A 23,984-nucleotide genomic window follows, 5' to 3' on the forward strand; every position below is an offset into this window, starting at 1 on the left:
CGCCACCTCCTCAGCTGCAGAGGAGGTCCCGACAGACACGCGGTGCTGGCTTCCTCCAGGCCTTGTAACCGGGGGTCTGCTAGGAGCTTAGGGGCCGCCTCACGCCAGCACATCCAGCCCACCTTCCATGGGAGCCAAAGGGCTTTGAACAGTGACCCAGAAGGCCTGAGTGTCCAGCTCCAGCCCTCTGGTTACATCCTTCAAGGGGCTCCCTCTTACACTTAAGGTGGGGCTGCAGGAGATGAAGGGGGTGGCAGGGTCTAGGGGGCATTTCGATTTCTAAATATCTGACCCACAAATGCTCCACCAGGCAAATGGCAGATTGGGAGTGAGAGTCCCCCTCTGCCCCAGAGACAAGTGACACTAGCAGGACTGGGTCCCTTGGGCCGGCCCCCAAAGCCTGTCACACATGACAGACCTATCACTGAGCCCCAGTATGGGGTAAGCAAGTTTCTGAGGATGAGAGGGACCCAGGACTGCTTCATGTCACTAACAGGGCCAGGAGAGAGAGGGAAGGGAAGCAGCTCGTGTGGGGCCACTCACGCCCTCCCTGAGGCCCCCGCCCCATCTTCAACAGCGCAAAATCCTAAGGTCCACTGACCAGTGTAGAGCAGCCAATCACTTTCCCAGCAGGAGCTGCAGAAGCCAAGCTCCGGGTGACGATGGCTCAATCAGGCCGAGAAGCCCTGTTTCCTGACTTTCGGTTTAGTGCTCTTTCCCTGCGCTAGTGTTTGCCAAACTGTGTCTCTCAGCACACTAATTCCACAAGAAGTCATTAGCTGGGGAATGCAAAGGGGACTTCACTGAGTTGGATGTAGCCAAACAGGTTCCGTTCCTGCTGGCCTAGGCCAGTCCACTCTGGGGCTGACGCAGAGGCGGGTGTAGGGCCGCGAAGCTCCGTTTGTGGCTGAGCATTTCCCAGGATTGATGCTCTGCCGGGCACTGCGGGCAAGGCCGCTCTAACCACGGGGCACTGGAAGAGAAGCCTGACCGGGGCAGGACCCTGGGTGGCCCCTGCTGCCAGCTGCCCTTCCCGCCTGGGTGCATCTCGTCCCACGCCCTGTGTGTCTGTCCAACTATTGTCTAGAAGTCTTGCCCTATCCTGGCCCTTCTCTTGATAAAAGCCAAGGCCAAAGGCCAATCTGTCCCTGACTCCCCCATGCCTGGCTGTACGTGGCAGACAGGCTGCTCCCCACCGTCACCCTCCACACTCTCCCAGGACATTCCGGCCCGCGAGGAACATGCCCGATGTGCAAATCCCTCAGGTAATGAGGGAATTCATCACCGGGGAGCGTGGGCGATCCAGGAATGGGAACCCGATCGGTGCCTGGAGCTGGACAGAAGCAGCCCAGGCTGGCCAGCGAGGCTCGGGTTGCAGTGAGAGAGTCCCTGGGAAGAGGAGAGGACGGCGGGGATGGAGCCCACGGGCAGCCTTCGGAGGGGGTTCCTCCCACCCTGTTCTCCGGGAAGAGAGAGAAGACTGCGAACCAGGTGGCTAAGACCCGGGTGACCATATAACCTGGTTAACACCTGGGGTCTTGGCCCGATTATGACTACAGCCCCAACTCTCAAAAGTGTCATGGTTTGGATGACCTATTATATGGTCACCCTTGTTAAGACAGACCTGCAGGTGGTTTCTTCCAGCTCTGTAATCCTCCTTTCAGAACTTCTAAGCAATTGTTTTACCCTACCTGGACTGAAACTCATTTCATATCTCAACTAGCCTAAGGTACAAAGCAGGATTACAGATGATTTTCCACAGCCAAGTCTGCAAGGAGGAGTCCCTGGGCCTGGCATGGCCACCATGCTGTGCCACCTGCTACCTCTCCCTGATGCCACCAGTTCTGGGACCAGTTCACTTGCTACCACCCACGACGAAAGAGCAGGTATAGGCCTTCAGCTCTCCACCTATGAGATCAAACAGTGCTGGGCTCAGCCTAAGCACCCATGCCCACGCCCATTACACACCCCAATAAAACCATCACTGGACGCCGGCACCCACGGAGGAAGGAATAAAGAGGGGCAGGATTAAGCTCTCTGGGGTGGAGGGATTTAGTGGGATGGCACCAAGGAACAAGACGGTCTTTGCTCTCCACGCTTCCCCTCGGCCCTAAAAGTGGTTTCAAGAAGCCCAGGCGCATTGGCAGACAGATCAAATCTTCCCTCCTCAAGGCCCTTATGCCTTTTGCTCAGACCCATCTCAGCACCAACTACAACCAGTGCACCACCTGCAGGGTCTGGAGGGTGGTCCCGGGGAGGAGGAAGAGGAGGAAAAGAGAAGTCCACAGTAAGTGTACGTCTGCTGGGACGTGGAGAGGTCAAAGCACAGAGCCTGTTAAGGCAAGAGCCAGCCCTCTTATCATGGAAAATAGAAAGAGGGAAAGGCTGGTTAAACATGAAGCACCTATAAAATTATATTGGTCCATCGTAACCATGGAGCCCTCACACAAACACACGCAAATCCGGCCACTCATCCCTTGCCCCTTGAGTGCCTTTTTATTTTCTATAATTAATCGGGCAAGGGTGGAACTTGGGGAAAGTTCAACTGTGGTCAGAATCTGCAGCCTTCTCTCTAGTAATAACCCACTGGCGGGGTTGGGGCGGGGGAGGTACAGCTGTCGGCGTCCGTTACCTGAAGCATGTTGAGGAGGAGGCTCCGGAACTTGGTCCCCTCCACCATGAAGAGCGCCATCTTGTCGCAGAGCTTGGCGGCCGTGAAAGCAAAGCTGCGGTCGGACACGGCCTTCTGGTAGATGGTGCGCACGATCTCTCCCAGCATCTCCTCGGAGTTGGTCGAGTTCTGGGCCTCCTCCATGAAGGTGGTGAGCTTGGCATCCACGTCGCTGCTGTTGTTCCTCATGCTGTTCAGGATCTCAATCAACTTGTCCATCTTGTTCTGCTGAGGGTTGGTGGTCTCCACGGCCACTTCATCCTGGGGGTGCGGGAGACAAACCGAGTCGCGCCTGAGCGGAGCCCAGCTTTCTGCAGAGGGGTGGCCAGTGGAGGGGGTGCTGCCGCCCTCAGAAAGGACCCACCCCACCTTCTAGAACCTGAGGTCTGATCCCTCCGGGAATGCCGACCTTCACCATGGACCCTGGGACTCCAGGCTCTCTGCTGACCCTTTTCTTGGCCCCTATGACACCCTGGGTGGATCCTTCTTGTGAGCTCCAGCTCTTACCCAGGATTCTCATACACACTGGCTTTGCCTCATACACATTAAATATCTCAATCTAGAAATGATTTAATGGGGCTTATAAAGATGAAATAAAATAACAGATAAGAAATCGGGCCAAGAGAAAACGAGGGTAGGAAGAATAGGTCAGGAAGGAGGTAGCATCCAAAATGCCTGCTCTGTTGGTTAAAGGTGCCCATGGAGTGGCTACCTTGTGCTCCAGACCTCGGCTCCTTCAGCCCGAGGACCATCATGTTCTCTGGGTGTGGGGATCCCTGTGACACGGCCTTGGCATTGTGTCCTATGGAGACTGTGCTGGCTTTTTACAACAAGCACTGCACACCAAGGAATCCTCCAATGTGCCACGAAAGCAAGTGGCACTTCGAGGAGGGAAACTTCAGATAAAAAAACCCTACACCCTTAAGTGGTTTCACTACAACTGGGACCAGACCTGCGCTGGGGGAGGAAGAAAATGGCATTTGATGTCTCAGAAGTATAGATTGGCGGCCAGGAAAATGACTGACTTAACTGCTGGGTTGGGAGACCAGGGTTAAAGGGCAGGCGCAGGGACATAAAGGGAAGCCCCATGTTTGCCCTTCCGGCATCAACAGAAGAATCCAGGGCTGGGAGGCTCAGGCCCAGGTCCTAGAACCTGCTGTCTGTCTCTAGCTGGATGGCTCTGGGAAGTGGTTTCACTCTCTGGGCCTCAGTTTCCTCCCTGGTAACATGAGGGGGTTAGGTTAGATGGTCTATAGCTTACCCTTAGCCCTGCTATTGCTTAAGCCCATTCCTCCTGGTCCAGGAGTCCAGGAGGCCTCACCTGAGGGCAGTTCTTGAAGCTGAAATATGGGCACTACGGATCTACCTTACCTGTTCTATCTCCCCCTTCCTTCCCCACCCCAATCCTGTGGGCCCCAGGGCAGGAACAGTGGTCGGTATGTATAGACTAACCCCTCGAGGGTCTTCACACAGCTTACGGCATTTGATCTGCAGTCTGTCTGCAAGGTGGATAGTATTATACCCATTTTACAGATGGATAAACTGGGGGGGGGGGATGTGCCCAGAGAGGTTAGGTGACTTGCCCAAGGCCACCTAGCCAGTCAAAGGCAGAGTGAAGACTGAGCTGGTTTGCTGGACTCTAAAGCCCATGTTGTTTCCTCTCTGTGGCATTGCGGTTACATTCAGTAGAACTGGAGAGAATTAACAATCCTCTCTCCCTGGCTGGACTGCAGCAATCTGTTCCAGAAGCTCTTCAGGCAAAGACCACACACTGGCCATCACTTGGGAAGCTCTCCCAGGCTCTTATCTTTGGGACGAAAGGGAATGAGTGAGGCTTTCCTCCAGGACCTCACAGCCGCCCGCCCCACAGGGAGCAGTGGGTGGGGGCCCGGGGCTGTAAGGATGCCAGCAGCAGCATGTCACCTTCGAGAACTGATCAGGGAAAAGGTCTGACCTGCCTTGTCCTGCCTGAGTGTGGACCTGGCCTCGGAGGTGAAAGGTGGAGGAGAGAAGGCAGTAGAGAGATGCCAGGGAGAAGCCCGGAACTTCGAGCTCCGCAGAAGCCCCAAAAGGAGGACTCGTGGAGGAAAGCTGGGGGCAAGTTGGCCTTTCTTGGAAACAGCTCCTTTCCAAGGTGACCTTACCTGCACCCTTGGCTGAGGACGGGGAGCTAGGGTGCGCAGAGTGGACTTAACGCTGCCAGGGACAGAGCTCCAGCCCTTCTCTGGAGGCTTGGGGCATCTCTTCCTGAATTTGTGAACTAGGCTCTAGAGACCAGGGCCAGGAGTAGGGTGAGGAATGTGAGGCTCCTGGGGAGCAAAATTTAAGGAGGCCCTCCTTCTCAGGGCTGTGCCAGTGCAGGATGGGCATCTGTGTGATGCTGAGAGTGAGTGCCTCCTTAAATTTTGTCCCTTAGACCCCTCCCTACTGCTGGGTGGTGAAGCGGGGGAGTGGCAAGGCTGAGGCCAGTCTGCTGCACTCTGCCCTACTCACCTTTGCTCTCCCCTGGCAGGGAGCGCAGCCTGGTACTCGCCTTCGGGAGAAGCATTCTTATGTTATAGGCTCTGTGTTTTCCCCAGATGCCCTTTAGCACTAACAGGGCAGTATCTGCCACCAGATAATGCTGGAGGGAAGAACCAGGCCTTCTCTGCACACCTCCCATCACCTGGAAGCACATGCCTCTTCCTCCCCTCCCTTCTCAGGCTGGGGGCTGGTACCGAGTGTTCACCCGGGACTCTTGGAGGGTGGGATGTGCTGGAGGGGGTTCACATGCAGAGCTGGCCATGGGCCTGTCGTCTGGTGGCCGGGGGTCCCTCAGGCAGCGTTGACCAGGTGTGCTGGGGCCACGTGAGCCTCCCTCCACGAGGCTCCCCAGGTCCGCAAACCCGAGCCCACCTACCAAGATGCCTACCTCGCGCTGTCCTCCCTGGTGCAAGAGAACAAGGAAAATTCAATTACCGGTACCTTTTCTTTCAGCCTTCGCCGCAGCCTGTCTTTGGAAGACTGGAGCAGGGTAATTTTGGGCCGCTCCCCGCTGCGCTCGGGAATAATACTGTCTTTACGCTTTGTCTCAGCCTCTGGACCCCCTGGCTGCAGCAGGGGCAGCCTCTCGGAAGCCACCGGGGCCAGGGCATCAGGGCTGCAGGGGGGCTCGAGGCCGCTGTGCCCGGCATCCCCCAGGGCGTCCTCGAGTTTGGGGCTCTCCATGGTCACGGTCTCTTTGGCATTGCGGTGGGCGCCTGCCTCCCCCTTGTCGCCTGGCGGATGCTTCATGTTGCTGTGGTGCCAGCGCCGGTTCTGGCTGTAGCCATGATGGGTGGACCTCCCTGAGGGGTGGGGCACTGAGCCCCCCTGGTAGGATTTCTGGTGGTCCCTGTTGTGTTTGGCACTGCCCGGTGGGTGGTCACCGTGCTGTTGAGGCTTGTTCCCTCCCGGGGGTCTCTGCTGCCGCCTGCAAACCAAAGGGGAAAGACAGAGAGGGTCACTGGGGCCGCTGGCCAGGGTCCCTGTGTCCAAACACTAGAAGGAATTCATTTATTCATTTTTTCAATACCCTTACTGAAGGCCTCCTATGCACCAGGCTCTGTGATGGGGCTTGGGGATACTAGCAGAGAATATGACAGACAGGTCCCTGTGATTACATAGGATTTAAGTCACCCCTTGACTTAAAATAAATATTTTATTCCCTTATTAGAATATGCGTTAGTACATGTGTAGGGAACAAAATTAAAATGATAGAGTATACAGTGAACCCTCCTGACTGTCCCCAGACACCCAGTATGTCTTCTTGAAGCAGCCATTACCATTTCGTGAACATATTCTATGCATGTTCCAGTAAAGATATATACACAGACCTGCATCTGATAACTATCCTGTTAATGACTTTTTAACCATCGTGGCTCATGAAAAGTTATACCATTTGTTACAACCTTTCTTTGGGTACACTGACATTTCTGCCCCCAAACCCACTAACAAAATATGCTATTAAGAAATTGTTTTAGGCTGAATCGTGTTTCTCTCAAATTCATATGTTGAAGCCTCAACCCCCAGGACCTCAGCATGTGACTGCATTTGGACATAGGACCTTTATAGAGGTGATTAAGTTAAAATGAGGCTGTTAGGGTGGGCCTTAATCTAATTTGACTGGTACCCTTATTATTATTATTATTTTTGGCCATGCCACATGCCTTGCGGGAACCAGGGATGGAACCCGGGCCCTGGCAGTGAAAGCGCCGAGTCCTAACCACTGGACCGGCAGGGAATTCCCATGACTGGTATCCTTATAATAAGAGGAGATTGGAATGCACAGAGACACCAGGGATGCAGGTACAGAGAAGAAATCCCATGTGAGGACACAGCCAGAAGGCGGCCACCTACAAGCCAAGGAGAGTGGCCTCAGAAGAAACCAAACCCGATACCTTGACCTCGGACTTCCAGCCTCCAGAACTGTGAGAAAATCAATTTCTGTTGTTTACCCACCCGGTCTGTGGTATTTTGTTATGGCAGCCTGAGCTGAGCAATACAGAAATGATATTTAACATGGTGGTTTGAGGCAGACAGGCTCATCGAGTTTTTTTGACAATTTCAAAGCAGAGATTATCATTTGGAACAAATTTGAGGTGTACATCACGGGACAAACCCCAAACGTGTTGATTTGAAGACTAAAGGAGAGCAAGGGGGTGGGGGTATTCTGAGGACCCTTCAGTCCAGCAGCTCAAGGGCTGCTTCCATCAGTGAAGCACTCCTGTGTTCCACCTCTGTTTCACCCTCACAGTGTTTTCCATGCCATAACCTTATTTAAAGTGCATTTGGAGAACAGGATAACCATGAGCCTCTCAAAGTTGTAAAGCCAGTGAAGAAAGTTTGTGGAGAGAAGACGTTACATTCTAGGGAATGAGGCCCCCGTCCCAGTGTGATCCATCTCTTTGGCAGGTACAACAGAACTTCGCTGCACTGCATTTCATGAACAAATTGTATTTATTTGCTCTAAAATTATTATTACTCATATAAACTCAATTTCACTGTTCATTTGATAGATTTTTTTAAATTAATTTTTATTGGAGTATAGTTGCCTTACAATGTTGTGTTAGCCTCCGCTGCACAACAAAAGGAATCAGCCATACACATACAGATATCCCCTCCCTTTTGGACTTCCCTCCCATTTAGGTTACAACAGGGCACTACGTGAGTTCCCTGTGCTATACAGCATGTTCCCATCAGTTGTCCATTTTATACATAGTATCAATAATGTATATGTGTCAATCCTAGTCTCCCAGTTCCTCCCACCCCACCCCTTTCCCCCTTGGTAGCCATACATTTATCCTCTAAGTCTGTGTCTCTATTTCTGCTTTACAACTAAGATCATCTATACCATTTTTCTAGATTCCACATATACACGTTATTATACGATATTTGCTTTTCTCTTTCTGACTTACTTCACTCTGTATGACACTCTCTAAGTCCACCCACGTCTCTACAAATGACCCAATTTCATTCCTTTTTATGGCTGAGTAATATTCCATTGTATATATGTACCACAACTTCTTTATCCATTCCTCGGTCGATGGACATTTAGGTTGCTTCCATGACCTGGCTATTGTAAATAGTGCTGCAATGAACATTGGGTTGCATGTGTTTTTTTGAATTATGGTTTTCTCTGGGTATATGTCCAGTAGTGTGATCATATGGTAGTTCTATTTTTAGTTTTTTAAGGAACCTCCATACTGTTTTCCATAGTGGCTGTATCAATTTACATTCCCACCAACAGTGTATGAGGGTTCCCTTTTCTCCACACCCTCTCCAGTATTTACTGTTTGTAGGTTTTTTGATGACAGCCATTCTGACCAGTGTGAGGTGATACCTCATTGTAGTTTTGATTTGCATTTCTCTAATAATTAGTGATGTTGAGCATCTTTTCATGTGTTTGTTGGCCATCTGTATGTCTTCTTTGGAGAAATGTCTTTTTAGGTCTTCTGCCCATTTTTTGATTGGGTTGTTTGTTTTTTTGATACTGAGCTGTATGAGCTGCTTGTATATTTTGGAGATTAATCCTTTGTCAGTTGCTTCATTTGCAAATATTTTCTCCCATTCTGAGGGTTGTCTTTTCATCTTCTTTATGGTCTCCTTTGCTGTGCAAAAGCTTTTAAGTTTCATTAGGTCTCATTTGTTTATTTTTGTTTTAATTTTCATTACTCTAGGAGGTGGGTCAAAAAAGATGTTGCTGTGGTTTATGTCAATGAGTGTTCTGCCTATGTTTTCCTCTAAGAGTTTTATAGTGTCTGGTCTTACATGTAGATCCTTAATCCATTTTGAGTTTATTTTTGTGTATGGTGTTAGGGAGTGTTCTAATTTCATTCTTTTCCATGGAGCTGTCCAGTTTTCCCAGCACCACTTATTGAAGAGACTGTCTTTTCTCCATTGTATATTCTTGCCTCCTTTGTCATAGATTAGGTGACAATATGTGCATGGGTTTATCTCTGGGCTTTCTATCCTGTTCCATTGATCTATATTTCTGTTTTTGTGCCAGTACCATACTGTCTTGATTACTGTAGCTTTGTAGTATAGTCTGAAGTCAGGGAGCCTGATTCCTCCAGCTCTGTTTTTCTTTCTCAAGATTGCTTTAGCTATTCGGGGTCTTTTGTGTTTCCATATGAATTGTAAAATTTTTTTGTTCTAGTTCTGTGAAAAATGCCATTGGTAATTTGACAGGGATTGCATTGAATCTGTAGATTGCTTTGGGTAGTATAGTCATTTTCACAATATTGATTCTTCCAATCCAAGAACATGGTATATCGCTCCATCTATTTATGTCTTCTTTGATTTCTTTCATCAGTGTTTTATAGTTTTCTGAGTACAGGTCTTTTGCTTCCTTAGGTAGGTTTATTCCTAGGTATTTTATTTTTTTGTTGCAATGGTGAATGGGATTGTTTCCTTAATTTCTCTTTCTGCCTTTTAGTTGTTAGTATATAAGAATGCAAGAGATTTCTGAGTATTAATTTTGTATCCTGCAACTTTACCAAATTCATTGATTAGCTCTAGTAGTTTTCTGGTGGCATCTTTAGGATTTTCCCTGTGTAGTATCATGTCATTTGCAAACAGTGACAGTTTTACTTCTTCTTTTCCAATTTATATTCCTTTTATTTCTTTTTCTTCTCTGATTGTTGTAGCTAGGACTTCCAAAACTACGTTGAATAGTAGTGGTGAGAGTGGACAACCTTGTCTTGTTCCTGATCTTAGAGGAAATGCTTTCAGTTTTTCACCATTGAGAATAATGTTTGCTGTGGGTTTGTCATATATGGTCTTTATTATGTTGAGGTAGGTTCTCTCTATGCCCACTTTCTGGAGAGTTTTTATCATAAATGGGTGTTGAATTTTGTCAGAAGCTTTTTCTGCATCTATTGAGATGATCAAATGGTTTTTATTCTTTAAGTTATTAATATGGTGTATCACATTGATTATTCGCATATACTGAAGAATCCTTGCATCCCTGGAATAAATCCCACCTGATCATGTTATATGATCCTATTAATGTGTTGTTGGATTCTGTTTGCTAGTATTTTGTTGAGGAGTTTTACATCTATGTTCATCAGTGATACTGGCCTGTAATTTTCTTTTTTTGTGATATCTTTGTCTGGTTTTGGTATCAGGGTGATGGTAGGCTTGTAGAATGAGTTTGGGAGTGTTCCACCCTCTGCAATTTTTTGGAAGAGTTTGAGAAGGATAGGTGTTAGCTCTTCTCTAAATGTTTGATAGAATTCACCTGCGAAGCCATCTGGTCCTGGACTTTTGTTTGTTGGAAGATTTTTAATCACAATTTCAATTTCAGTGCTAGCGATTGGTCTATTCATATTTTCTATTTCTTCTTGGTTCAGTCTTGGAAGGTTGTACTTTTCTAAGAATTTGTCCATTTCATCCAGGTTGTCCATTTTATTGGCATATAGTTGCTTGTAGTACTCTCTTATGATCCTTTGTATTTCTATGGTGTCAGTTGTAACTTCTCCTTTTTCATTTCTAATTTTACTGATTTGAGTCCTCTCCCTTTTTTTCTTGATGAGTGTGGCTAAGGGTTTATCAGTTTTGTGTGTCTTCTCAAAGAACCAGCTTTTAGTGTTATTGATCTTTGCCATTGCTTTCTTCATTTCTACTTCATTTATTTCTGCTCTGATCTTTATGATTTCTTTCTTTCTACTAACTTTGGGTTTTGTTTGTTCTTCTTTCTCTAGTTGCTTTAGGTGTAAGGTTAGGTTGTTTATTTGAGATTTTTTTTGTTTCTTGAGGTAGGATTGTATTGCTGTAAACTTCCCTCTTAGAACTGCTTTTGCTGCATCCCATAGGTTTTGAGTCATTGTGTTTTCATTGTCATCTGTTTCTAGGTATTTTTTGATTTCCTCTTTAATTTCTTCAGTGATCTCTTGGTTATTTAGTAGCGTATTGTTTAGCCTCCATGTGTTTCTATTTTTTACAGTTTTTTTCCCTGTAATTGATTTCTAATCTCATAGTGTTGTGGTCAGAAAAGATGCCTGATATGATTTCAACTTTCTTAAATTGATTTGTGACCCAAGATGTGATCTATCCCGGTGAAAGTTCTGTGAGCACTTGAGAAGAAAGTGTATTCTGCCACTTTCGGGTGGAATGTCCTATAAATATCAATTAAATCTATTTGGTCTATTGTGTCATTTAAAGCTTGTGTTTCCTTATTTATTTTCTGTTTGGATGATCTGTCCATTGGTGTAAGTGGGGTGTTAAAGTCCCCCACTAATATTGTGTTACTGTCGATTTCCCCTTTTATGGCTGCTAGCATTTGCCTTATGTATTGAGGTGCTCCTATGTTGGGTGCATAGATATTTACAATTGCTATATCTTCTTCTTGGATTGATCCTTTGATCATTATGTAGTGTCCTTCCTTGTCTCTTGTAATAGTCTTTATTTTAAAATCTGTCTTGTCTGATATGAGTCTTGCTACTCCAGTCAGTTCTTCTGCTGTTGATTCCTTCTTGTGTATTTTTCATTTCAGTTATTGTGTTGTTCATCACTGATTGTTTGTTCTTTAGGTCTTCTAGGTACTTGTTAATCGTTTCTTGTATTTTCTCCATTCTATTTCCTAGATCTTGGATCATCTTTATTATCATTACTCTGAATTCTTTTTCAGATAGCTTGCCTGTTTCCTCTTCATTTATTTGGTCTTGTGGGATTTTACCTTGCTCCTTTGTCTGCAGCGTATTTCTCTGTCATTTCATTTTGTCTGAACTACTGTATTTATGGTCTTCTTCCTGTAGGTTGCACAGTCGTAGTTCCTCTTCTTTCTGTTGACTGTCCCCTGCTGAGTGAGGTTGGTCCAGGGGCTTGTGCAGGTTTCCTGGCGGGAGGGCCTGGTGCCTGCACTCTGTTGGGTGGAGTTGAGTCTTTTCCCTCTGATGGGCAGGGCTGTGTCAGGTGGTGTGTTTTGGGGTGTCTGTGAGCTTAGTATGACTTTAGGCAGCCTGTCTACTGTGGGTGGGGCTGGGTTCCTGTCTTGCTGGTTGTTTGGTGTGAGGTGTTTAGCACTGGAGCCTGCAGGCAGTTGTGTGGGGCTGGGTCTTGGTGTTGATATGGATACCTTCAGGAATGCACATGCCGATTAATGGTGCCTGGGTCCAGGAATTCTCTGGTGTTCCAGCATCCTGGACCCTATGTTTCCACCCCGGAGGCCCAGGCCCGACCCCTCTAGGTAGGTCTCTGGACCTGCTGTGGACACTGTGGGGCCAGCTCAGACTCTGATTTGGCCTGATTCCCGTGTGTATCTCTCCACAAAGTCCAGTGCTGCGAAGGCTAGACTGGTCTCAGATATTGAAACACTCATTGTCTATTCAGGTATTCCACAAACGCAGGGTTTACCCAGCCGATCTTGGGGATTTAATTCACAGCTTGTGCTGCTGCATAGAAAAATTTGTGTCTCTCTTCCTCAGTTGCACCACCTTTCAGGCTCAGTTTTGGTTTTAACCCCACCTCTGCGTGTGTGCCGCCCTCAGGCATCTGATCCTTGCCCAGGTGAGTAGGAGCGAAAGCAGCAGCTGCTTGGAGCCCACTTGGGTACTCCCAGTACCTGCAGTGGCAGAGCTGGCGTATGGGAGCGTTGTTGCCCCCACCCCCCGTGCCTCTCTCAACAATGGTGCCTTGCTTTCCAGGCAGACCCCACTTCCTCTAGGGGCATTCCTGGCCACGCATCCCCTCAGTCCTGTCCCTTCTATTGTATATGCATGGCCAACTGCGTTTCTCTCCCCAGGTCTGTTCTTCCAACCCCACGCTTTAGCCCTCTGACCCTGCCAAGAGTCCCCTCGGTGGACTCTTGTCCCAGGCAGGGGTGCCCAGAGCTGATTCCCAAGGAGGTTTTGGGATGGGCGGTGCAGGCAAAGATGACCCTGGCACGAGGGGCAGGCGGGCCTGCTCTGGTGGGAGCCCCTCCCAATGCCCACAGAGGCAGAAGAAGCGGATGGGGAAGGGGTTTATAATGGCAGCTCCACCCCTTGCATGCCACGCTACTATGACGCCTTGCTATGGTGTCAGGCTTTTTCCACACACTTTCCCTGTTGTGATGCCCTTTGCTCCTGCCCCTTCAGGCTGTTTTTTCACAGCCAAGAGCTGTCCTCTCCCTGGGTCTGCACTCCAAACCCCTCTTTCTAGCACCCGGCTCCCCTTCACAACAGGTGACTCACGATTCAGGCTGGAATGCACAGAGCTGCCGTATAGATCATGCATGCGGTTCTTACTTTGTCTTGCCTTCCATAGACCATCTGCAGTGTTCTCCTTTGATTCCCTGAAGTTCCTTTTCTGTCCCAGCTGATTTCCCCTCCATGAGGGAGTCTTTCTGAATGTGGGGACCTCTCCTCACCTTCAGCTTCTTGCCAGGGTTGCTGGTCTCTTTTTTGATTCTTTTCTTTTTTTTCTTTTTTCTTCTTTCTTTCATTCTTTTAGGTGTCCGAAGTCTACCACTACTGTTCAGCAGGAGCTCTATGGGAATTATTCCATTTGTAAATGTGTTTTTGATGAACTTGTGAGGAGCGACAAATTCCGCATCCTTCTATTCTGCCATCTGGACCGAGAGGCAATAATTCTGTATCTGTGAAACTTTGGGGGTATCTTGGGTTGGGGTTAGATGGATCATTTTCCCATTAAAATTAACAAAAATATTTTCATTGAAAAGCTTTCCCTTCTACCGATATCAAATGTTGGTGAGGATGTGGAGAAAAGGGAACCCTTGTACACTGTTGGTGGGAATGTAAATTGGGGCAGCCTCTGTGGAAAATGGTATGGAGGTTTCTCAAAAAAACAAAAAAATAGAACTACCATATGACCCAGCAATTTCACTCCTGAGTAAAAATCTGAAAAAGCAAAAGACACTAATTTGAAAAGTTACATGCACTTCAGTGTTCATAGCAGCATTATTTACAATTGCCAAGATAGGGAAGCAACCTAAGCATCCATCAACAGATGAATGGATAAAGAAGTTGTGGTATACGCACACACACACACACACACACACACACAATGGAATACTACTCAGCCATAAAGAAGAATGAAAGCTTGCCATTTGCAACAACATGGATGGACTTGGAGGGCATTATGCTAAGTGAAATAAGTCAGAGAAAGATGTATACTGTATGATATCGCTTATATGTGGAATCTAAAAAATACAACAAACTAGTGAATAAAAAGCAGACTCACAGATACAGAAAACAAACTAGCGGTTACCAGTGGGGAGGGCAGAGGGGCAATATAGGGGTGGGGGAGTGGGAGGCACAAACTACTGGGCGTAAGATAGGCTCAAGGATGTGTTGTACAACACTGGGAATATATCCGATATTTTGTAATAACTGTAAATGGAAAGTAACTTTAAACATTGTATAAAAATAAAAAATTAAAAGAAAAGCTTTCCCTAAGTGGCAGGTTTTTCAGGGGGAATTAATGTTGTTAAGTGAGAGACAGGTGTATAAGCTTCTTTTTCTTTCCACACAAACAGTAACTTACAACCCACTGTATATTAGAAGTAGAAATTCATATGTTTCTGGAGGGAAATTTGACAATTGGTTACAAAAGTCTCTAAAACATGTAAACCACTGGACCTTGCAATCTATCCACATGTGACAACTTATCCAAAGGAAATAATCAAAGCACAGGGATGTAGGGATAAGGATATTCATCTCAGCAGTGTTTAGAACAGCAGTGAAAAACGGACTGTGGAGAAATTAAGAACATGGTGAAAAATTCACTCTGTAGCATGTGTTGTAATACATGCAGCATGGTGCTATTTTTTAAGGCAAGTATTCATATGCATAGAAAAACTGGAAGGATACACACCAAAATGCTAACAGTCATTATCTCTAGGGGATGGGATGAGGATTTTTCTTTTCTTTTTTGTGTTTTCTAAATGAACATAAATTTATTTTTCTAAACTTTCTATTGTGGGATAATTATAGATTCAAATGCAGTTGTAAGAAAGAATACAGAGAGATCTTTTGAATCCTTTACCCAGTTTCCTTCCATGGTAACATCTTGCAAAACTATAGTTCAAGGTCACAACCAAGATTTTGACACTGATACAATCAAGACACAGAACATTTCCATCACCACCAGGATCTTCCGTGTTGCCCTTTGGTAGCCACATTTACTTCCCTCCCACCACCTCCTCCTTAGCCTCTGGCAACAACTAATCCAGTCTCCATTTCTACAATTTTGTCATCTCAAGAATGTTATATACATACAGTATTTAGCCCAGTGGGATTGGCTTTTCTCACTCAGCATAATTCCCTGGCGATCCATCCAGGTGGCTGCATGTATCCATAGTTGTCCCTTTTTCACTGCTGAGTAGTATTCCATGGTGTGGATGTATCAGTGAGTTTAGTCATTTACCCACTGAAGGACATTTTGGTTGTTTCCAATTACTGGCTATTGTGCAGACAGCTGCTGGGAACATTTGTTTACAGGTTTTTGTGTGGACATAGTTTTCATTTCTCTGGAATAAATGCCTGCGAGCACCATTGTTGGGTCGTAGGGTAGTTGCATATTTAATATTTAAAGAAACTGTCAAACTGTTTTCCAGAGAGGCTGTACCATTTTACATTCCCACCAGCAATGCATGAGAAGTTTTCAATCATTATTTCTTTGGGTCATTTTTCAGTCACACTCTTTTTTTCCTCTGCCTCCTGGATGACAGGTCTGTTAGATTTTCAGTTATGGTCCCTCAGGTCTGTGAAGCTCAGTTCATTCTTTTCAGTCTATTTTCTCACTGTTGCTCAGACTAGATCATTTATATTGTTCTATCTTCCAGGACACTGGTCTTCCCTTTGTCCCCTCCATTCGGCTGTTGAGTCCATCCATTGAGTTTTTTATTTAACTCAAGTTTTCATTTGATTCTTTGTTATATGCTGAGACGTATCTTTTCATTTGTGTCAAGTGTGTTTCCAAATTGCTCTCTGAAGCATTTTTATGCTGACTACTTTAAAATCTTTGTCAGATAATTCTAATATTTCTGTTATTTTGGTATTAACATGTATTGACTTTTTTCATTCAGTTGAGATCTTTCAAGGTTTTGGTGTGTGACAGAAGGTTTTCAGTTGAAAGCTGGACATCTTGGGTATTATGTTATGAGGCTCTGGACTTAATCAAACCTTCTGTTTGGCTGGCTTCCTCTTACCTTGGTCGGGTGGTAGAAAGGGCTGTGCTGCCTCATTACTGCAGGGTCGGGGGAGAAGTCAGGTTCCCCACTGGGTCTTCTCTGACAGAGCAAAGGGGGTCCTCTTTAATGCTGGGCACAGTGGGGGGGTCTGGTTCCACACACAGACACCTCCTTGGCTAGGAGGGGCAGGGTGTCACACTGCTGCTCCCCACGTGGCCTCCACTGACACAGAGGGAGGGGTGCTCAGTGCCCTCCAGGGGTGTCAGCTTCACTGACACCAGCCTGGCAAGGTTTGGGTGCCTCGTCACAGCCTGGCAAAGGTGGAATCTCAGCCCCTCGTGTGGCCCTCACTGGCATGGGTGGGGTGGAGCCGGTTTTCTCTAGGGCGTTTGCCTGAAGTAGAGCAGTTATTGTCTAAGAGTTTTCTGTCTTAAGAGTCTGCCCCTTGCCTGGTTCTTCGGCTGCAGAGGGCAGGCTTTTGTTGTGGCCATTTTGGCATGCCTGCGCCTGTGGGTGTTTCTGGGTTGCCGGCTTCTTTCGCTCCAAGTCTGGGATTTATGAGGCTGAGAAGAAAACTCAAGCAAGTCACTGCTGTGTCATCCCTCAGGTGCCAAGGTCCCCACCCAGTCTGACTTCTTCTCGCTGCCTTTCAGAGTTCTCTTGTGTTTGTTTGTATACTTAAATGTCCAGGGTTTTTAGTTGTATTTATTTTAATAATTTAAGAGGCAATACAGCAGAGTCAAAAGAGGCAGCCCCTCCACCCAATCCCACCACTGCCACCACCGCCACTGGCACTCAGTTTCATTCCCTAATGGTCTCATTCTAAAAACAGGGATCATCATGGGCCTAACACTAAGTTCTGGAAGAAGGTCCGTTTGTATTCAGAGCAGGGCAGGGCACCCAGGGAACGGGGACGAGCTGGGCCCCATCAGCAAAGTGACTCATTGAGTTGGATTCCTCCTAGGATCACCAACTGGCCTTCACATGTGCCAGATGCCCGAGACACAGGTCAGCTCAGGAGCCTGGATCCCGCATTCTGAGAAGCACTGGGAGAGCGCGGAAGAAATTTCACAGCCCACCAACTCCCTGCGGTACCACGTGCCGTGACGTTTCGTAAATTCTCCCTACTTTTATTTTTTAATTACTTTAAATTAACTGCCCCCTTTTCCTTCCACTCTCTTTGTTCTTTGAGTGTAATTCTTAAGCCCGGAGAAGAACCTTGGAAATTCCCTGGCAGATCATGCTTGCTTCTCACAACTTCTGTCATCCTTATTTAGAATTTTTGTGGTGCCTGCAGCTATGGCCCAAGGAATGCCCCCAAAGAATGGTTGACCAAGCCCTTCCCAGCATCTGTCTTGAGAATGGCTTCCCACTTGCCATATCAGGGATTCCCCTCTCTTTGTCCAGCATCTCCCCCGGCTCCCCTCTCCGCCACCCCCCCCCCCCAAAAATCCACTTCTCTCCACCTGGAGGAGGAAGAAGGTAATTTCTACATGGCTGGTCAAGGTCTCAGAAGGAAATCAGCTAGGCCTTATAGAGCTTCTGCTATTCTTTCCTGGAAATTTTCAGGGGCCTGGAACTCCATGTCCTCCTGGTTCAAAAGACCTTGGAGCCGGCCAGCCCTGTCAACACAGCAATGACCAAGAAGAATGCCCGAGGTTGCTGAGCATTAGTGGCTGTTTTCAGACTCACTCTGCCTGGGTGGCAGTTCCTTTGCACACGTGGAATGATGTCCACGGCGGGGGGAGGAGAGGCTTGGGAGTCCACCCTCAAGGGTGCCCTTTTAACTGGGCAGACAAGACTCATGATTCAAAAGGAGGAGGGCTGATATGGGGCTGGACAGCAAATGAGATTGGTTGGGTGGCCCCTAGGAGGGCAGGGAAGAGCCAGATGTCCTTGGAGGAGGGGCATGGGGCATGGAGCCCCTTTTCTTCCTTCCTGCTTCATTTTCAGGGCTAGTGATCATTGGGACTGGTCTCTGTGCGCAGGCCAGTCAAGAATCTTTCTTCCCATTTTACAGATAAGCCAACTGAGGCTCAGTGAGGAGAAGTCCCACACCAGAGGGCCTTGCAGAAGCTCTCAGGAGTGTACCCAGCCTGTCAGCCAGTCACGGCTCCCAAGCGTCCACCTCCTGTCTCCCACTTGCCCTCAGATCCAGCCCCCTCAGGAGAGAAGGGCTGAGTTACCGCTGAGACCTGCTGTGGTGATGACCACATGAGGCCCGTGTCCTTGGCCTGGAAAAGGGCTGAGAGGGCCTTAACTCCTGGAACAGACTTGGGGCTGGGCCTTGGGCTCCAACAATGGAGACCCAGGCTCTCCTGCTCTGGCCATTCACAAATATTTGTCAGCGGTTGCTGGCTGAGCTGGCGCAAACCAGCTCCTGTCTTCTGTGTTTGCTGGCCCTGGGTTTCGTCGATACCTTCCTTCAGGGGCCAGCTGGCTGCTCACCACGAAACCTGTGGGTTTAGGTTTGGCTGATCTGGGGATGAGGCCCTGTCGCTCCCAGTGGCGGGTAAGGAAGCCACATTTGGTCTCAGATCCCCAGATATGTGGGTCCAGGTTTCGGAGACATACTAAACATGCAGCCCCGCGAGCCAAAAAGGGCAAAAATCCACCTCCCTGTCTGCTTATTATGTTCTCATCTGTCGGGGGAAGTTTTCTCTGGTGGGGGCAGGGCGGGGGGAGGAATGGCTTAGGAGATAAGATTAATATTCCATTTGTGCTACTGGCAGCACCTGCTGTTAGGAAAATAATGCTTATTTTTTTTTGAGAATGGAAATTGTCAGTATGCTTTTTCCATCACTCATTTAGTTTATTCTTTCTTCTTTGGGTTCTGAAATCAGATGTCTTGTTCCACTCTAAGACTGTTCTCTTTTATTAAGAAAAAAAAAAAAAAGTTCTCGGAAGACCACAGCTGCATTTTGGGAGGTGGGTGTAGGGAGAATAACTTCAGATTTTGTTTTTAAAAATGATTTTAACAGCAGTCCAAATGCAGACAAACGTCTCTCTGTTCGTTTTTTATTTCATAATCACTCCCAACTAGATATTCTGAGGGCCACCAACTTATTATGGTTCTCTCAATGTCGGACACTTCACCACATAATTTGTAGGTCTGCTTAAAAATTTCTGAAAGCAAAATTCCTAGGGCGAGTGGTTTGAGAACTATGCATGGGCTCATATTTCTTGCCTTCAGAAAGTGATGACTGCTTATTACTAGCTTAGGCGCCTCCATTCCTGCCCACCTACACATGCCCCGCACAGGTCCCACCTCCCCTGCCCCCGCCGCTGCCGTGACAAAGCACGAGCTGAAACGTAGGGGCTCAGGCACACGGCTCCGGGGCTGTTTAGCTTAGCTCGGCATGTGTGACGCGGAAACAAGGGTCACCCGCCACACAAGGCTGTTCCAGTTTGCAGAATAGGAAGCTTAGCAAGGAAAAGCATAGCGGAGACTTATTTCCCTCTTCAGGGAGCCAACCAAGGGAAACATGACATTGGCTTACCAAAGAGACAAGGATCCGAGTGGCCTGTGTTAACTGAGCACCTACGATACACTCAGGGCTGAATTAGGTGCTGGAAACCCACTGCGTCTGTTCTGTAGGACATTCCTCATCTGGTCTGTCTGTGAGACTACAGTCAGCTCAGAGCCTGGCTTAGGGGGATTTCACCCCTCTGTGTCTCCTTCCCTAGCTGTGTTGGCCCCCAGCTCCGGGGTGGCTGTGAAGATACACGAGAGACAGCACGAGAAAGCTTGGTCTTACATATAAGAAAGCCAAGGTTCAGAGAGGTTGCTTCGTTCCCCTCAGGCTGCCCAGCTAGTTAGTGGCAAAGCCCGTACTGGAACTTGGATCTGTGTTTCTGCTCTAAGGTACTGCCTGAAACGCTACATGATTGGATTTAACAATGACTTGCCTGAGGTCTTAGGAGGTCTTAGGTCTGGAGAACTGGGGCATTACTGGCCACTTAGACAAATGCCCCGTCTGTAATTGCCATCAGCCACATCATGGCAGGAACAACAGCACCGTCCCAGCCGGCTTTGAGTGCCAGGCGCACTCCTGCACCAGGTTCCCCTGACAACCTGCGAGGAGCATCACGTGCTCAGGAGCACTCCTGCTGCCTTGGATGATCAGCCAAGCTTTAGAGGCTCCCACTCCCGCAGACTGTGGGACTCTCCTTTCGCTCAGAGTTGGGTAGGAAATGATTCAGGACTGAGACCTCTGCCAGCCGAGGCAAGAGTTCACGTAAGAAGTTCAGTCTTCCACTGAGTGGACTGAAAGCTTTAGAGACCAGATGTTTACCTGGCGAAAGGGATGCTCTGGGATGGAAATGAGAGGGTCTGACTCTTCACCCTGAGGCAGAGAAAAGATTTTTTCATACCAACTACAGAATGAATGAACAAAGGAATGAAGAAGGGAAAAGCTGGTTCATTTACTGCTTCATTAATTAAACATGTTTAATTAATGAACCTCTGTCTGGAGGTTCAGCAGAGGTATCAATGGGCTTGCCCAAGACCACATAGCTCCTGGAACACTCTGAGGGAAGCTGGGAGTTGGGGAGAGGGGGTGACAAAAGCTGTTCAGCTCTCCCTCAGGAGTCTCTCAATACCTCTCCTAATCCCACCCAGGCTTTGAGGCCCAGATCCGCCCAGGAGCCTTCCCCAGCTCCCAGGGTGCCCCCTCTATCTCTAGACTCCTCACGAAACTATAGTCTGGCTTCCCTAGTCTCTGCCACCTACGGCCTTGGGCGTTCCTCTTGTGAACACTTAAAAGCATCTACTTCCCTCAGATGTGTGAGAACCTTCTCTAAATCTCCCTCAGAGTCTGTGGTGGGGCTGGGCAGTCATTCGTGCATGAAGTGAGCCCCGCAATGAGCCAGATCTTGGGGACACAGCGATGACTCCAACACAGGGCTGTGTCCTTATAGAGCTTAGGGTCCATTTGGAGAGACAGACACTAATCCAGTAATCACAGAAACAGGTATCTGGTTACAACCAGGAACAAGAGTCATGAAGGAAGGGAAGCAGAGAGTAGCACAGGGGTCTGTCCTAGTCTGATCCTAGAGGCAGGACTGGCCATATAATTTGCAGGGCCCTGTGCAAAATAAAAATGGGGGCCTCTTGTCAAAAATTGTCAAGATAGCCACAGCAGAGCATTAAACCAAGCGCAGCCATTCCGAGCATGGGTCTCAGCACAAGAGCGCAGACTGCATGCCCGAGAAGCCAGCCCTGCCAAGAGGGCTGCCCCGAGGAATGGGACTGTAGCTGAAATCACAAAGATGCAGAACAACAGTAATGAAAACACGGTAACGTGTATGAAGCGCTAACCACGGTCCAGGCACAGCTTTCATTTACTCTAAGAGGGAGGGACCACTGCACTCTGTTTTACAGAGAGGTCAGTGAGGCACAGAAAGGTAAGTACTTGCCTAAGGCCACACAGCTTGCAAGAAGCAGAACTTGGTTTGAACTTAGGTAGTTTGGCCCGAGGATGAGTGCTCTCAACCACCATGCTCTCGTCTCAAGGGTTTGCGGCCTGTTCCACGGTCCTGAGGGCCTGGGGCAGCCGGCACGCCACTGCTGAGCCACTGGAACCCCAATCCAGAGGACCCCAGGCCTTGGCCAAGGCCAGTGGGGGAGGGGTCGTGGCTCTGGCAGCACGTGGTGCGGAAGCTCGGCTAGATATGCAGACGCAAAGGCCAAAGGCTGAGCCGGAGGCCACTGGAAACGGGGAAGCTGAGGCCCAGGAGAGGGGAAAGCCTGGGAGGGCTCTGGACGGGCATTCTGGGCTGAGGTTTGGAAATCCGGCCTTCCAGCCTTGGCTCCACTGCGTCTGGGGAAAACCGCAAAAGCCACATGTGGCCCTCGGGTTTCCATCTGTGCTGGGAACAATCCTTTCCCCACCACGGTCTGCTAGTTCCTGCGGCTGGGGCCTGTGGGGCAGGGCTGGGGGGAGTTTGAGTTTTCAGGTGGCCCGCTGGCTTTACCCTCGCACTTGGGGTGGGGAGGGGGTGGGAAGAGCTGTAGGCTCCTGCACCGTCCTCCATCTTAGGGCAGCACAGAAGGCCACGGGGAAGTAGCTTTCTCTGGGGTACTAGATGCGGCTCTGAGTCTCACTCAACTGCTGGGGCATTTCTGAGGCCCTCCTCTCAAACCCACTGGAAATCCAGGGCTCCCAGCACCAATCTGCTGGGCAGCTTTGGCAAAGCACCCACCTCTCCATGTCTCAGTATTCCCACCTGCAGAATGGGAACACCAAATCCTCACTCAAGGCATTTCCTTAGGTGGGGTCCCACCTTCTCTGCATTCCTGCCTAGATCACAAGGCACGTCTGAAGTTACAATACAATCAAGCCTGGGAGAGCCTTTGGGGAACAAAGGCACATTATAAATATGAGGTATTATTTTTGTTCCAGGGTGAATCAGGCATTCCAAGAATCCTTGGCCTCATACGTTCTGAGGCAGCGTGATGTCATGGGAAGAGCACGCGGCTGCCCTAGCGGACTGTTTCCAGGGAAAGGCCCTCGCCCTTCCGCCTAGCCCAGCCAAGCCCTGCAGTCTCCAAGTCTGGCCCATGGACCCTCAGTGCAGCCTACTGGTGGGTCCAGGTATCCTCCGAGCTATATGCCCACCCTGGGCACGCACTCAGAGTCTGGTGGACAGTAGACACGAATGCAGGTAAGTCTCAGCTGGGATGCTCGATTTTCCAGCTAAATTGAAATTGTGGCTAAACTGACCAAGTCATGTCAATCAACACCAGGAAGCAAACTCTGGCCATGCCACCTTTCTGGAGCCTGTGCGCTCCCACCCACTTTTCCTAAAGAACCGAGGAAGCCTGGCTATGGGTGTGAACTTGTCCCCCGTGTGGCCTTCTTCCATAGCCCCTCACTGCCTGGAATACAGAAAGTGCCCAACACAAACTCCCAGAGTATTTACCAAGAGGCAACATACTGCCATAGTTCAAAGTATGGACTTTGGAGTCAGACCCCCAGAGTTCAAATCCAGGCTCTGAACCTCCAGCTGTGCAACACTGGGCAAGTTCCTTAACCTCTCTGGGCCTTAGCTTGTTCATCTGTAAAATGGGGACAAATAGAGGACTCATCCCATAGGGTTCCTGTGAGTTTTAAAAGAGTTGATGTACGTGTTATATTAGTGTTGTTTCGAATAATATTATATTGTGGGTTTTCCAAGCAATATAGTATGAATCCATCAGATATTCGGAGGAAGTGCTGAGCATTAGTGCACCCATAGTACAGGTGGGAGAACTGAGGCTGTGGGAAAACAGGCTTTTTCAAGTGTTAGAAATCAAAGAAGAAACCCTAGATGTCCAGCTTCTACTTCTGCTCTAATTCTGGCCTCTAGAGGCTGCATTTTGGACATAATTTCCCACCATGTAAGTTCTCATCACCAGATACTCACCACCATCATTCCAAAGGAAATACTACCCAAGGAGTTCCCACAGGCTTAGGGGCTACCTCCAATGACCTCCTTGATTCCTAGCCTAAAGCCTGGCCATCGTGTCCACCACAGCTGGCCAGCGGGCCTCAGCTGGCCCACATTATCACACTTACTCCACGGGCTGAGTGGCTTCAGAGGCCCACTCGAACTAGCCCTTTTCACCATCTATCTTAATCTCACCATCTCCATGTAGTCTAGTAGCCCTCAAACTGGCTT

General features: G+C 48.4%; 1 protein-coding gene across 10 annotated transcripts in view; it reads right to left on the reverse strand.

Annotated features, from left to right (window-relative positions):
- CTIF (cap binding complex dependent translation initiation factor) overlaps positions 1-23,984 on the reverse strand; it is a 305,014-nt gene that overhangs the window by 92,315 nt on the left and 188,715 nt on the right. For 9 of the 10 annotated variants that reach the window (XM_007197213.3, XM_057526382.1, XM_057526381.1 and 6 more), the window contains 2 exons: positions 5,630-6,122; positions 2,633-2,932 (listed from right to left, as the gene is read on the reverse strand). In XM_007197213.3, the coding sequence (XP_007197275.1) occupies positions 2,633-2,932; positions 5,630-6,122 (793 nt within the window). The remainder of the gene's footprint in view (positions 1-2,632; positions 2,933-5,629; positions 6,123-23,984) is intronic. The other variant, XM_057526379.1, reaches the window with a different exon arrangement.

The sequence above is a fragment of the Balaenoptera acutorostrata genome, chromosome 13 (genome assembly GCF_949987535.1).
Source record: "Balaenoptera acutorostrata chromosome 13, mBalAcu1.1, whole genome shotgun sequence".
Lineage (NCBI taxonomy): Eukaryota > Metazoa > Chordata > Mammalia > Artiodactyla > Balaenopteridae > Balaenoptera > Balaenoptera acutorostrata.